This window comes from Marmota marmota, unplaced genomic scaffold (genome assembly GCF_001458135.2).
Source record: "Marmota marmota marmota unplaced genomic scaffold, marMar, whole genome shotgun sequence".
Taxonomy (NCBI): Eukaryota; Metazoa; Chordata; class Mammalia; order Rodentia; family Sciuridae; genus Marmota; species Marmota marmota.
Window position 1 is genome coordinate 13,989,115 of NW_025999960.1, and position 13,698 is coordinate 14,002,812.

Consider the following 13,698-nt stretch of genomic DNA (forward strand, 5'->3'; position numbering starts at 1 on the left):
TAATGGTGGGTCAGAATATCCCTGTAAATCAGCCACGGTGGTCTTCTTCTCCAACCCTAGAGTTGTATAGGAAGTGCTATAGGAAGTGAGGGTCATCCTAGAGCCTTGGTGCTTCACCTAGCAGAATCTTCCCCCAGCCTTCCCAGGGCACCAGCCCTCAGATTGATCACAGGACCTACATGGCTGAAGGCCAGGGTGGGGACCCCTTCCTGCTAGGCTCTGCATATTTCTTCTCCCTACCACCTGCCCCTCCTCACCACAGCTGCTCTCCCTCCCAAAGTCCAGAGAAGTCTGAGCCTCATCTTTTCCTCTAGGTCTAGGGAATAAATAGGGAGCAGTGAGACTATGATGATATCCTGGAGAAAGACTGTGACCTGGGGGTCATGAAAGCAGTGCCCCCTCTCCCTCTCTCTGCTCACTCTGAGGGATCCTCCAGGGGTCTCAGGACAAAAGCACAGGACCTAGAGAGGCTCAAGGGCTCCTTGGTGCATTTGGCCCTACCGCTCCAACAGTCCTACCCTAGCAGCTGGTCATACAGAGAAAAGGCAGACAGAACTCTCAGGCAAAACTTGCATGATAGTGGTCAAAGCCTTCACGCGATTCCAGTTCAGCCTCCACCCCTGCCTCGCGCCCTAGGCACTCACATTCCTTCATCATGCCAATTTCCACACAGCGCTTGAGCCGGCAGGCCTGGCAGTGGCGTCGGTTGTCCTTGGTGATGCGACAGTCCCCATTGAAGGGACAGGTGAAGAGCGCCTTCCGTTTCATGCTCCGCCTGCAGAGAAAGCACATGCCTGCACTAGGTCACTGACCTTCTGATTCCTTAGTGCTGGCTATGAATAGCCTGCCAGGTCCATTCCACCCCTGCCCCCCTCCAGGATGCAGGGCCCATCCCAGCCCCTAGGCCACCGTCAGTGACCCCAGTGCCCTATGCCCTGCCCTAGCTTCATGTACCAACCAGTCCCTCCTCCTTCATTTATTGCCTCCTTAGCTCTCATCATTGCTTTTACTTACTTTTACAGCCTTTAGTTCCCCTCTCTTTTTAAAATGACACAGGAAATACACAAGTGAATTTTTCCAGTAAAATTTTCTAAATCCCTAAAATCTGCAGAGTAGCCCTCATAATGAGGCTTTTAATGAGAGGCAAGGATGCCAGTCTCAGCTTTCAGTCTTCTAGAGTTTAGAGGTCTGTGACTAGGACAGTCTAGATGTCTGTGTCTAGGACATCCTGTGATCCAGGGATGGATTTGTGCACAGGAACGTAGAGAAGGGAGAAAAGGCCCAACCCCAAACCATAGCTCTATTCACCTGAACAGCCTGCCCAGAAAGGGAGGAGCAGGTAGGAGCAATGGCCTCCTGGAAGGCAGAGGAAGCCAGGGAAAACTATAAGAACTGAAAACTACCAAAGAGTTTTGAGCTAGGGAGCTGCCCTCCCCTGTGGGGTGTAGTATGGAATATTCTCTGTGTGTGATAGTGTGTGTGTGTGTGTGTGTGTGTGTGTGTGTGTGTAGTATGCACACATATGCCCTTGCTTGCTTGTGCAAGCTTGAGGGCTCATTTTCCTAATTTGATGTTCTCTCCCATGCCAACCACACCGTGTAGACTTTGGAGGCTGCATAAAGAACACCTCCCTCAAAGACTCTCCCTATCCCTGTCCTAGAGGCTTCTCACCATCCCTTCATGTGCCTCTCACCCCCCAGCAGGCCAGCCCAGGCTTATGCACATAGTGAGGGAGGGTGGAAGTCCTCTAGCTTATAGCTCTGCGCAAAAATGTCCATACACTCTATGGATCAAAACAAGTTACCAATCAGTTTAGATTCAAGGAGTGGAGAAAGATGGCTCCATTTCATGAGAGGAACTTCAAAGTCACACTGCAAAGAGCCTGGGCTCAGGAATGGGTAAAACTTATAATCAATGTACGCCTTCCAGCCCCAACAGGATCAGGCCCCACTTTTTCCCCCAGGGAAGGTGACAAAATTTAGCTAAAGAAAAATGGTGACAGAATCTCTTTTTTTGTGTGAGTAGTAGCATCTTCCAGAGAACTTCTGAGTGTGGAGATAACAGAACCTCAAAAAGTCCCAGTCCCAGCCCTTTCTCTCCCAAAGATGAGCAAGTAGCATCATTCTCTCCAGATGACAAGACACTAATTAGGATTCTTGGGTTAAAAAAAAAAAAAGACTCACTGATCATGTTCCCTGGAACACATATGGGGTTTAGGACAATCACACTCATCAGTTGACAGACTCGGTCCAATAAACAGACAGATGGGGACCAGACCAATCTGGCCATGGGATGGAGGAGAAGAGATCGGAGTGAGACTCTGCAGCAGCCCAGTTAGTCACAGATCCTCATATCCACAGGTGACCAGAGACCATTAGTGTGACCCCTTCATTTAATTAATGTGACCACTGAGGTTAGGAAACTTATCAATAAGACTATTTAGCAAAAGTTAAGGCTTTCAGATCTGGAAGTTGGGAATCTGAGACTCAGTTTCCAGATTCTTGGATTATTTTCAACTCCAGAAACTCAAAGTACTGGGTAAAACTGAGCCCACATGCAAACAGTCCCAGGAAACAAGCCCTTGAGTGCATCTCAAGACCAAGAAGGACCCAGTGGTAGAGGAAGTAGCTGCTATTGGTTTTTAGACACTAGCTCTGGTATGCTTCTGTGATGACCCTCATTACCCCAGGGGACAGGAGCAGACCCAGGGTTGTGAGGGGAGGTGGAGCAGTGCCAGTCTATTAGGGGTGCCTTAGATCCATGCCCAGCCCAGCTATGGCCCAGCCTGTCCTGTAGTTACTGCCCAGAGAGTGATACAATATCGAGCCATTGTCCACCACTGTCCAACTTTTCAACTTAGCCTCAAGACCCCGATTGCAGGGATAGTTCTTTCCTGAGCAACAGCAGAATATGGAAACTGTTGGGCTACCCAGAGATCAGACAGCCACCACCACAGGCTTGGCTCTACTGCAGGACGGGCGCCCCTCCCTCGCTCCTTTCCCTCCTTCCACTCAGTGGTTTTTGAGGCTTCACCTGTTACCACAAATGCCCACAATTCTCTAAACCCACTCAAAGACCAAACATTTCTAATTCAGAGAAAACTCTCATTTCCTTTTTTTTTTTTTCTTCAAAACCAGGCATTTAGCCCAGGGGTCCAAGGAACCACTCTGTCCTCCACCCACTGTCTTGTCTGGCTCTGACCTCTTCCTGTGAAGCTTCTAGGGCCATGGGCACCAAGAAGAGCTCACAGGCGGGCTGTTGGCCTGGCCAGTGACCTGAGTCAAAGCCCCATCTGTCCCTAGCTAGGGCTGAGAGATTGCTGAGACCCCAAAAGGGGGCATCTGGAGCCCTTCAGAGGCTCCCCTGTCCTTCCTTGGGCTTTAGGGAGCCTGCCTCTGAGCCTCACCAGGGGATAGCCTCCAAAAGCGAGGTTGCCTGAAAAGAGACTTTGGCACTTCACTCTTTTTAAAAAATTGTTCTCATGTAGTTTTAAACCTGAAGCCCAATATCAGGCTTCCACACAGAAGACGTTGTAGGTAGCCACTCAGCCAAACTTCACCTTATTGCAAGAATGGACTCTACTGAGGCTGGGTTAGGAATACAAGGATTACAGAGCTGGGTTAACAGAAAACACTATACAAAGTGTAGTATGAAACTCAAGAGTATTACAAAGGATAAAGAGAGGAAGGAAGAGGAAGAAAATGAGATAGAGAAAGAGGGAAGGGAGGAGAAGGAGAATTATAAAGTTCTGGCACTTTCTAGGGGCAGGCACACAATCTCACAGTAGGACTAGAACTGGGAAGAATATAGCCTGTGCTCTTGGCCCTTTTTTTAAAAAAAAATTTAGTTGTAGATGGACACAATGCCTTTATTTTATTTGTTTATTTTATGTGATGCCGGGGATGGAACCCAGTGCCTCACACTTTAGGCAAGCGCTCTACCACTGAGCCACAACTCCGACCCTCTTGGCCCTTTTTTAGGCAATGCAAAAAAAGCAGCTTATACATTTTATGGAAAGTTTTTTGTTTGTTTGTTTTTTGTTTTTGTTTTTGGTGCTAAAGATTGAACCCAGGGCTTTGCACATGCTAGGCAAGCACACTATCAGTGAGCCACACCCCATCTCTGGTGCTTTTCAATTATTATTATCATTGTTTAAAAATACAGTGACCAGGTCTTCTAAATGCAGAACCAGAGGAAGGCCTGGAAGATGGAGATTGGACACATGTTCTGGAGTGTGGGGTCAATGTTCAGGGAGGGTACAGAAAGCCCACTTGCTGATTCCAGCAACCAACCTTGGGTCCTTCGTGGAATCCTGACCCAGATCCCAGGGCGACCTTTCACATGTGTCTGGTCCAATATGGATGTTTGTGGGGCCACACTCCTCTTGGCTGAGAGGCCAACTTTTTCCCTGTCCTTCCACTTTCTTTTCTTTTTTTTGTGGTGTTGGGGATTGAACCAAAGGCCTTGCTCATGCTAGGCAAGCACCTTACCACTGAGCTACACCCTCAATCCTGCCCTCCCACTTCCACACATGTGGCTGTCATCTAGTCTCTGCCCACAAGGAGTCAGGGCAGCCAGACCGCCCAGTCCTGGCTCTGTGCTTTGTCCTACAGATCCACACCCTACTCCGCCTTTCTCCCAACACTAATTGCTGAGCTGGTTTGGTTTGAGAAACAAGAGCTTTGGGATTCCGCAGGAGCCTGATGCCTCGGCTGCTCTCTGAGCTGAACCCTGTCATCCCCTGGATGGTTGGCAATTATACCCCAGCTCAGGAAGGGGGGCAGGGGTGGTGCAACAAAGCTAAATATAGACACAGTTTCTAGAAAGCCAGGGGTGAGAGAGGACATTGACCGATTCTCATGCCAGAAACCAATTCATCAAAACATGAGGAAGACAGAAAGTTCATGAGAGCGTCAAGCATAGGGGGCTGGGGCCTCAAGCCTGGGGCAGAAGGCCCTGCTCATGTAGGTGTCTCTGCCAGCAGTGTGGAGTCAAATGCCCCCTGTGGGCTCTGCTGCCGCTGAGTGTCACAGAGATCCCATGCTTGGTAAGGACACAGGAGCTGGATGGAGCCCCTGATATGAAAGACTCGGGTGAGGTGATAGAAATGTCACCTAGCTTGGGGCTGGGATTGTGGCTCAGCAGTAGAGTGCTGGCCTCACATGGCGAGGTCCTAGGTTGGATCCTCAGTACCACATAAAAATAAATAAATAAAATAAAGGTATTGTTTCTATCTATAACTAAAAAATAAGTATTAAAAAAAAAGAAATGTCACCTAGCTTGACTATGGTGGTCAATACACAATGCATATGCACAACAAAACACTGAGTTGTATCCCCTAAATACAGACTATTTCTATTTGTCAAGCATAATCAAAGGGGAAAAAAGACCAATGTCATCTAATAGGGGTCTACATGGCAGGTTTATATGTGGTGGCATTAAGGGGTTCTGAGCAGGTAGACTTAAAAAACATTTTAAAGGAAGGTTAACACTGTGAGAAAGAGCTCAGACCTCTTTTCTAGAAGGCAATTTGGCAACATAAACCAAATATGTTAAATGCACAGATCTTTTTTTTTAATATATATATATTTATTTTTAGTTATAGATGGACACAATACCTTTATTTTATTTGTTTGTTTTTATGTGGTGCTGGGGATCGAACCCAGCATCTCACGTATGCTAGGCAAGCGCTCTACCACTGAGCCACAATCCCAGCCCTGCACAGATCTTTTAACACATTAAATCCAATTCCAGGGGTCCATCCTGCAGGTAGATCAGGGCCTGGGCTCAAGACACTGCAAAAGTGCCTGGAAACACCAGACAGAACCTACATGCGCATCATAGAGGACTTGCTTATTACACCACAGAACCTCAATACAACACCACATGACTAAGAATGTTAAAATGGGAACAAGCTTGAAGAAATATTCTTTAGTAGATGAAAGCAAGATGCAGAGCAGTGACGACAGCATCACTCCTCTGCATGTGTCACATGTATGCACGTGCGCAAGTGCGCGCGCACACACACACACACACACACACTGTATTTTCATGCAAAGAATCCAGAAGCAAACACAAGGGGTAACAGCAATAGCTTGTGGGAGGAGGTAGGGAACTTGAGAATTGGGTTGGGCGAAAAACCTAGGTTTTGCTTGTATATACTTTTGAATTATTAGCTTTTAAAAAAAAATTATGGACATCACTTTTTAAAAACCCTTTCCCAACATAACTATATCAAAACTAAAAATGAAAAACAGGCTTTGGCTTGATTGATCTAGGTAGTTTAAACCCTAATGCATAACCTTGGGCAAGTTACTTAACCTCTCATGCCTTAGTTTCCACATCTGTAAAACGAAACAGCCCTACAGAGGGAGTTATTATCAGGATTAAATAAAGGAACAGAGAATCAGACCTGGACAAAGTCAGTACCAAATAAAGGAAAGGGAGAGAAACTAGCAGGGAGAGGCAATGGGAGGCAGTGCTGGCAGGGGATTAAAGAGAGTTAGATTTTAACCATCCCATTGAGAATCTGAGACCCTGGAAGCAGGCATCATGTCCTACACCAATCCTCTAGTTCCTAGAGCAGGATTCTGCAGGCAGAAGAGGTTCAAAACATATTGATGCTTTATATATATATATATATACACATATACATACACACACACACACACACACACACACATATATATATATACATATATATACATACACACATATATATATACACATACATATATATACATACATATATACACATACATATATATAGATATAGAGACAGATAGATAGATAGTACCAGGGATTGAGTTAAATGCTCCTGAGCCACATCCCCAGACGTTTTTTTTTTTTTTTTTAATTTATTTATATGCAGTGCTGAGAATTGAACCTAGTGCCTCACACATACCAGGCAAGTGCACTACCAATGAGCCCCAGCTTCAGACCCATCCCCAGACTTTTTATATTTTATTTTGAGACAGGGTCTTGCTACATTGCTTAAGGCCTTGCTAAATTGCTGAGGCTGGCTTTGAACTTTCAATCCTCTTGCCTCAGCCTCCCCAGCTGCTGGAATTACAGGTGTGTACCACCACGCCAAGCTCATATTTATTCATCATTGCTCCTGATGTTTATTGCCCCAGACCTTGTGCCGGTTACAGTAACCATTCCCTAGTTCCACTGAGCACCAACCAGTTCCCAGGGAGACTTTAATGGATAGGACAGTCTCCCAGAACCCACCGGGCCACCTCTTCCTTTTTCATATCTGATATTTAATTCTTTCTGTGCAGGGACTTCTTTTCAGAGGCCCCTGCCAGCACATCATCTTCATATCTGAGCTTCCATAGTAGAGAAGGGGAGGAACAGATAGTCTGTCCTCAAAGACACTACCAAGGAATACCAGCTATCTCCACTGAAGGCCTTCTATATCAATACTCACACATTCTCTCCAATACCTTCAACAACCTTCGGGGAAGGTATTATTCCTATTTCACAAGTGAAACAAAAAGCCACAGGAAAGTTGAATAACTTGGCTAATGTCCTACAGCTAATAAGTATGAAAGGTGGGATTAGAATGAAGATCTGTTCGACTCTAAAGCTTCTTGTCTTACATTCAAAGGTTTTCATCATGAATGTACCATTTCTCAATCTGGAGCACAGGTCAAAAGCATGACCCCCTCCAACTCCCGCAAAGTCCAGAAGCAGGAGCAGAGGTTGTTTGAAGGACTTCTTGAGAATGAAGAAGCCATTGGAATATAGGCAGTCCCTAGATGGATGGTTTGGAAGTGCTGGGTAACATCTGGCCACATGTTGCACTGGCCCTACATTGCCCAAGCAGAGAGGATCCCCAGAGCATGCTGAGGGTGAATTCATGAAAATGAACTCAGATTAAAGGGCTAAATTCCTAAAGAAATAAAACAATCACCAAAAGGAACTATGAGATATTCTTCATATCTTTGCAACTCTTTCTTGACAACGCTAGTGACTTTTCCTTTCCAGATAAATGTTCTCCCAGGCTTTTGCAGGTTACCCTTGTGCCATTCATAGCTAACTGTGCTCATCCTCTTTCAACCACATCTTGGAGCACCTGAGGAGGGAGACCAGTTGACTTGGACAGGGTTCTTTCCAGTAGCAATGACTTCCTGGTGAGCCATTTACTTATGCCCATGGAATGCTCTGTGTGGCCTTTCCTAAAATTTTTTTTTCCCTATTTCCTCTGCTGCCTGCAAGCACTTTGGGTTTTAATTACCTGGAAATTTGCCCTATTTCTCTGTGTTTCCCTTCATGTCAACATTCCTTTTTTTTAAAAAAAATTAATATTTATTTTTAGTTTTAGGTGGACACAAAATATCTTTATTTTACATTTTGGTTCTCAGGATCGAATCCAGTGCCTGATGCATCATGCTAGGGGAACACTTTACCACTGAGCCATAACTCCAGCCCCCATGTCAACATTCTTAAAGAGCTACACCTATCAACTGGGTGAACTTCCTGAAAGCTAGAACATTCCTCATGTTTCTGGATACTTACCAGTCTGCTTTTTAGACCCTGCTCTCCACAGGACCAGTAATTAACAAGGTCCCTGAGGACTTTGAGCTAGCAAACAAGAACATATTTCTCCACCCTGTTATCTTAGAGCTTGCAGAAAACAGCTTCACAGTGTCTTAATTAAGGAGGTAACAACAGGGAGGAAGAAGACAAGATAGAGAGACAAACAATGAATTGTTTCTCAACCTACCTCCCAAGATCACCTCTTAGACTTCACCATCAATCTTGATTCATTTATATCCATATATATGGATCATCCACTATATATAATTTGTAATAGATCTACATATTTTTGTCCTTCCTCTTGCTATCTGCGCTGGTTAACGCATAGCTAAGAAGTTCTCAACCATCTACAAGCTTATCTGGACAGACCTTTTATTCATGTTGGAAATATCATCTTTCTCTGACAAAGTCCACGTACTCCAGAAGAGTAGGAAGCAGATGCAACAGGAAATAGCTTACAGGAGGAATTGACCAGCAATGACCTCTAATTCCTGACCACAAATCAATAGAACAATGGTCCAATCTTCTAATCTTCATTATTGCCCTTTGGTTTGATTAGGTTGAGACTTGGACTTAGCTTGGGATGAACTAGCTCCTAGAGCAATTTAGCTTGACTATCTTAGAAGCTAAACCAAACACTAAAATGATCAAATAGGATGGCCAGTCTCCAGAGCTTGGAAACCAGCCAGTGACCCACCATTAAAGCAATGTTTCCCAAGAGTTTCCATGATAAGGGTTGAGTCTCCTTAAGAACAAGGACTTGGTGTCACTCATCTTTGAGTCCCTGAGGAGGGGGTGCCTGACACAGAGAAGGTACCAGCTACTTCCTGGGACCCAAACTGCATAAACAGACAAAAGTGACAACAAGATTCTTAGGCAACTATCTGAACTGGCTAATGTGAAAAAATTCCAAATAAAGTTTGAATAAAGCAAAGGAGGAGAAGCAAAGGGGGTGGGGAAGAAGGGACATGATGGAGATAAAATCAATTCTTGTTATTCACAGTCATTATGATCTATAAAGTCACTGTGAACACTGGGTTAGTGAATATTGGGGGAAATACTGGGTTAGGTGCTGGTCACATTTTCATCAACTGACGAACCTTGATTTACATGTACTTTCTGTCTAAAGGTGCCTTACTTAATATACAGTTGATTTATTAATATTGAGCCAACATTCAACAGCTCATGTCTGAAGGAAGCTTGTCTAACATACGTGATCTTTCCTTAGGACACTTCATGGCTTTCTTGTGCTTAAAAATACTTAGCAGCACTTCAGCGCTGTGTGTGGGAACCATTTTAAGTCCTGAAATCACCAAAAACAAAGAATTCAAAAAGATATAGCACTAAGTGAATTGCTAAAACAAACAAACAAACAAACAAACAAAACCCCACTTGTTTATAGTATGAGAACTGAAATAGCATCAGGTGACTCATTTCTGCACAGATCCGTAAGTGCCATAAAAGTACTTCAAGTACTGATTATGGTAACTTTTAGCAAGTGGGCAAATTTTCAAGCACAAATCCACAAATAAGGAAGATCAGCTGTATGTATATCTGTGTGTTTGTGGGCTTATTTATTTACTTTTATTTGTAGATTAAACAATATTCAAGACAAACTCAAAGATGTTGGCTATTTATTTATTTTTGTGTTCCTGGGAATTAAGTCCTGGGGTGCTCTACCACTGAGCTACATCTCAGCCCCCTTCTTTGTATTTTTTGAGATAGAGTCTAAGTTGCTGAGGCTGGCCTTTAACTTATTATCCTTCTACCTCAGCCTCCCAAGTTGTTGGATTACAGGTGTGAGCCACCATGCCCAGCAAGAGATGTTGTTGCCTCTTTAAAAAGTGCAGCCTGGCTTAGTCACCAAGACACAGAGAGTGAAGCTAGAAGGTAGAGAGAAGAGTAACAAGACAAAAGCAACTTGCTCCCCACAATGGCAGCCCCTGAAAGCAGTGGTGGTAGTAATCAGCTAGCAGCAGACCCTAAGGGGTCCCGTCTAGAAGGGCTGAGGGGGTTATGTGCTCTCAAGCAAAACAATTGTATTGTTGGTCTATAGTGACATGCATGTGATGCATGTGCAAATGTAGCACCCCTGTCCATTCTGCCATCTCCCACACTTGGCCTTGGGCATGTCAGGACCAGTCCTCTCACCATCTGGAGGCCTCACACAGTCCTATCCTGAGGTTCCTGCATTCAGTGTTCTATCCCAGGGCAGCAACCACAGGTACATGGGAGTTAGAGCTACCCTAGTGAGGAACAGACCTCCAATATGTCATAATCCAACAAGTGATCACCTACGGGCTCCATTTTGAGAGCTGGATCCCAGGGGAAGAGAGAGATGGAAAGAGTCAGGTGATTTGGGGGTAGAAGCTTCATAAATTAAACAAGCAGCCCAAAGAGCTGTTGGGGACATTTTCTTTACAGATTGGTGACATATGCTATTTGGTAAGAATCTCCATTTTGGCAGCTCCTACCCAATGTCTTTTCAAATCTGGTGAAGAAGTGAGTGAAAACAAAACAAAACACAAGGAGCATGGCCAGAGAATGAATGGCCATGGAGACATTAGTGGATGCTTAAGGGCATCAGTATTGGCTCATCAGGCTCAAAAATTATATCCTTATATTGAGATTCGTATTTTTCAAAGCACTTTTATATAAGTCATCTCATTAATTTCCAGATTAAATTTGTATCATTGAGGGGTCAGATATTAATACACACATATAATCAGTTAACTGAAACACAGGGAAGTCAAGTTATCTGAGCAAGGACATACAATGAATGGCACCAGCCAGCCCTGCAGCCCATGATTTCCTGACTGACTGCATGCCAGGAAGCGGCTCTCAAGTGTGGACCTAGACCCCTCAATTATATCTTCCAAGGCAGTCCCCCCCATTCACAGCCCCTGGCAGGAAGGGGTGTAGGTAGTACCTAGTACAAAGGGCCCAAGCTCTAGAAGGCCCACCTAGGGGAAGTGTGGGCTTCCGCCCTAAGGACTGACAGATGTGGCAACAGGACCCAGAGCCAGTGATGCTGCTGGTCTGGTTTCCCGAGTTGGGGAACAGCCTGCCAGGAAGGCAAGCCGGCAACCTGTGCCAGGCCAAACAGGCAATTAGCACCCACAGAAACCCTGCTGCCCAGCGACTGCTCAGGGCCATGAAACCCTGGGCCTGCTGGTTCCTGGGCAGAGGGTAGGTGAGTGGGGAGCTGGAGGAGAGTCCCACACAAGGGCCCTGCACTTGGTTTTACTCTGCCCCCAAGGTCAGGTGAGTTTGTCAGTTCAGGCAGGGGCCAGGTGGGTCTCAGAATACTGTCCTTTTTCCAGAATCGATTTGCTCTTGCCTCTCTTGGTGGTTAGAGCCCCGTTCTCCTCTTTACCCACCTCCAGTCAAGGTGATTTTTCTGGCTGCTTGTTTTCTAATATTTGCCAAATGCTAATTTTTTATAGTTCCCACTTCCACCAAACAATCCATCACTTTCCCATCTTCCCTCTGTGCCTTTAGATAGAAGCATCCTTCAGTCTTCCTAGCACTTTCCCCAGATTGTCTGCACTTGTAATCCCAAGAAGAGCAGAGGCTGCTGGAAGAGACACCAGCCCTGATTGACCCAATTGGGAGTGCTGGTACATTCCTGGCACTGCCTATACACTCGACCTGGGACAAGCCAGCCATGGATAAGGAGCTGGGTGCAAATCAGACGCAGTGGCCCAGCCAGGGGTGCATTCTCCCTTGTTCCAAGGAACAGTTTGGATTGGATGGGAAGGTAAGCTCTGAAGCCAAGCTCTGGGGCTTCCTCAAAGTCATTGTCTGACTTTTAGATTTGGAAGCTTCAATCCATCAACCAAGGAGAAAAAGGACAGACCCACATGAGTCAGTGCAGGTGTCTGGGTCAAGGGCTAGAGGACAGAAACACAACCATCTTAGGAAAGCAACTTCTGAGGGGTTAGAGACCACAGCTGGAGCTGAGAGGAGGTGGGAAGAAGAAACCTCTCACCAAAGCCCTATTGCTACCAGTGACTGTGAGGGCTGGCATGTTCCATGGACACGATGAGGAAGGAGAATTGGAAAGTGCAGGGGTCTTCTTCAAGGGAAAATCTTGCTCATCTTCTCTTGCCCTCAGGGGAACCTGGTAAGAGACTCACCTGAAGAAGCCTTTACAGCCTTCACAGGTCATAGCATTGAAGTGGAAGCCTGTGGCTCGGTCTCCACACACCCCACAGATCCGGGGCACATTCCGGTCAAAGTCACCAGGGTCAGGCATGGAAGTGCTGGCTGCCATCGCCTCCATCCCTGCAAGAATGGTAGTCAGGCCACAGCTAGGGTCAGAGTCAGTTCCAGGGCCAGCTGGCATCCTTTTGCATCGCCATCCTGCCAGAGAGCTCAGCAAAGCCTGGCAGCTCCCTGGGGCCCAAGACAGAGCGTGAGTTCTTTGGAGCTCTCACTGTGTGGCTCTCCTTCCCCAGCTAGCTCAGAGCAAGGCTGGGAATCAAACTGCCTGGGTTCAAATACTGTATCAGCAGGGCTCCTTTAGGTGAGGTACTCGGCCTCTTTATGGCCCCACAGTCCTCATCTAAAGGCATTTTACTTCATAGGGTGCACAGAAAGGTGACCCCAGTGAACACATACATGATGCTGGTACCAGCTGCAACTCAGTAGCAGATGCCCCCATCTTTTCCACTGTGCCCTTCAAGAGAAAAATGGGAGTCCCCTAATGCCCAACCCTGAACCCTTGTCATTCCAGATCTTGCTCCTTGCAGCATGTCCTGATATGAAGGTAAGAAAAATCTTTCCCCGTTTTTTTTTTTTTTGCAATAACATTTAACATTATATTGAACGTCCTTCTGAGTAATGTGAGTCATATACAATTAACTAATTTTGTTTTCAGAGATGGCTTTTATAAATAGACACTATCATCTAGAGATGGATTTCACACTTGAGGAAAGGGGAGAGGGAACAAAATGTCACAACGCTGGGAAGCCCTTCTCAGGAAGTGGCTAACCACTCTTCCATTAGGCAGATTGGGCCCTTGGCTTCGCCTGCCACTTCCACGATCCAACCGCTGTTAGGCTCAGAGCCAATTCTGGGACACTAAGCCCTCCCCCAAATGCTTTCAGACTCTGCTACCTTCCAGTTTTCCCCATTATATCTTTTTTTTTG

General features: G+C 45.7%; 1 protein-coding gene across 2 annotated transcripts in view; it reads right to left on the reverse strand.

The window, feature by feature from the left end:
* Vdr (vitamin D receptor) overlaps nt 1-13,698 on the reverse strand; it is a 57,041-nt gene that overhangs the window by 19,979 nt on the left and 23,364 nt on the right. For both annotated transcript variants that reach the window (XM_048802612.1, XM_015493267.2), the window contains exons 3-4: nt 12,684-12,831; nt 645-775 (exon numbers count right to left, since the gene is read on the reverse strand). In XM_048802612.1, coding sequence (XP_048658569.1) covers nt 645-775; nt 12,684-12,829 — 277 coding nt within the window. In that variant the 5' untranslated portion in view covers nt 12,830-12,831. The remainder of the gene's footprint in view (nt 1-644; nt 776-12,683; nt 12,832-13,698) is intronic.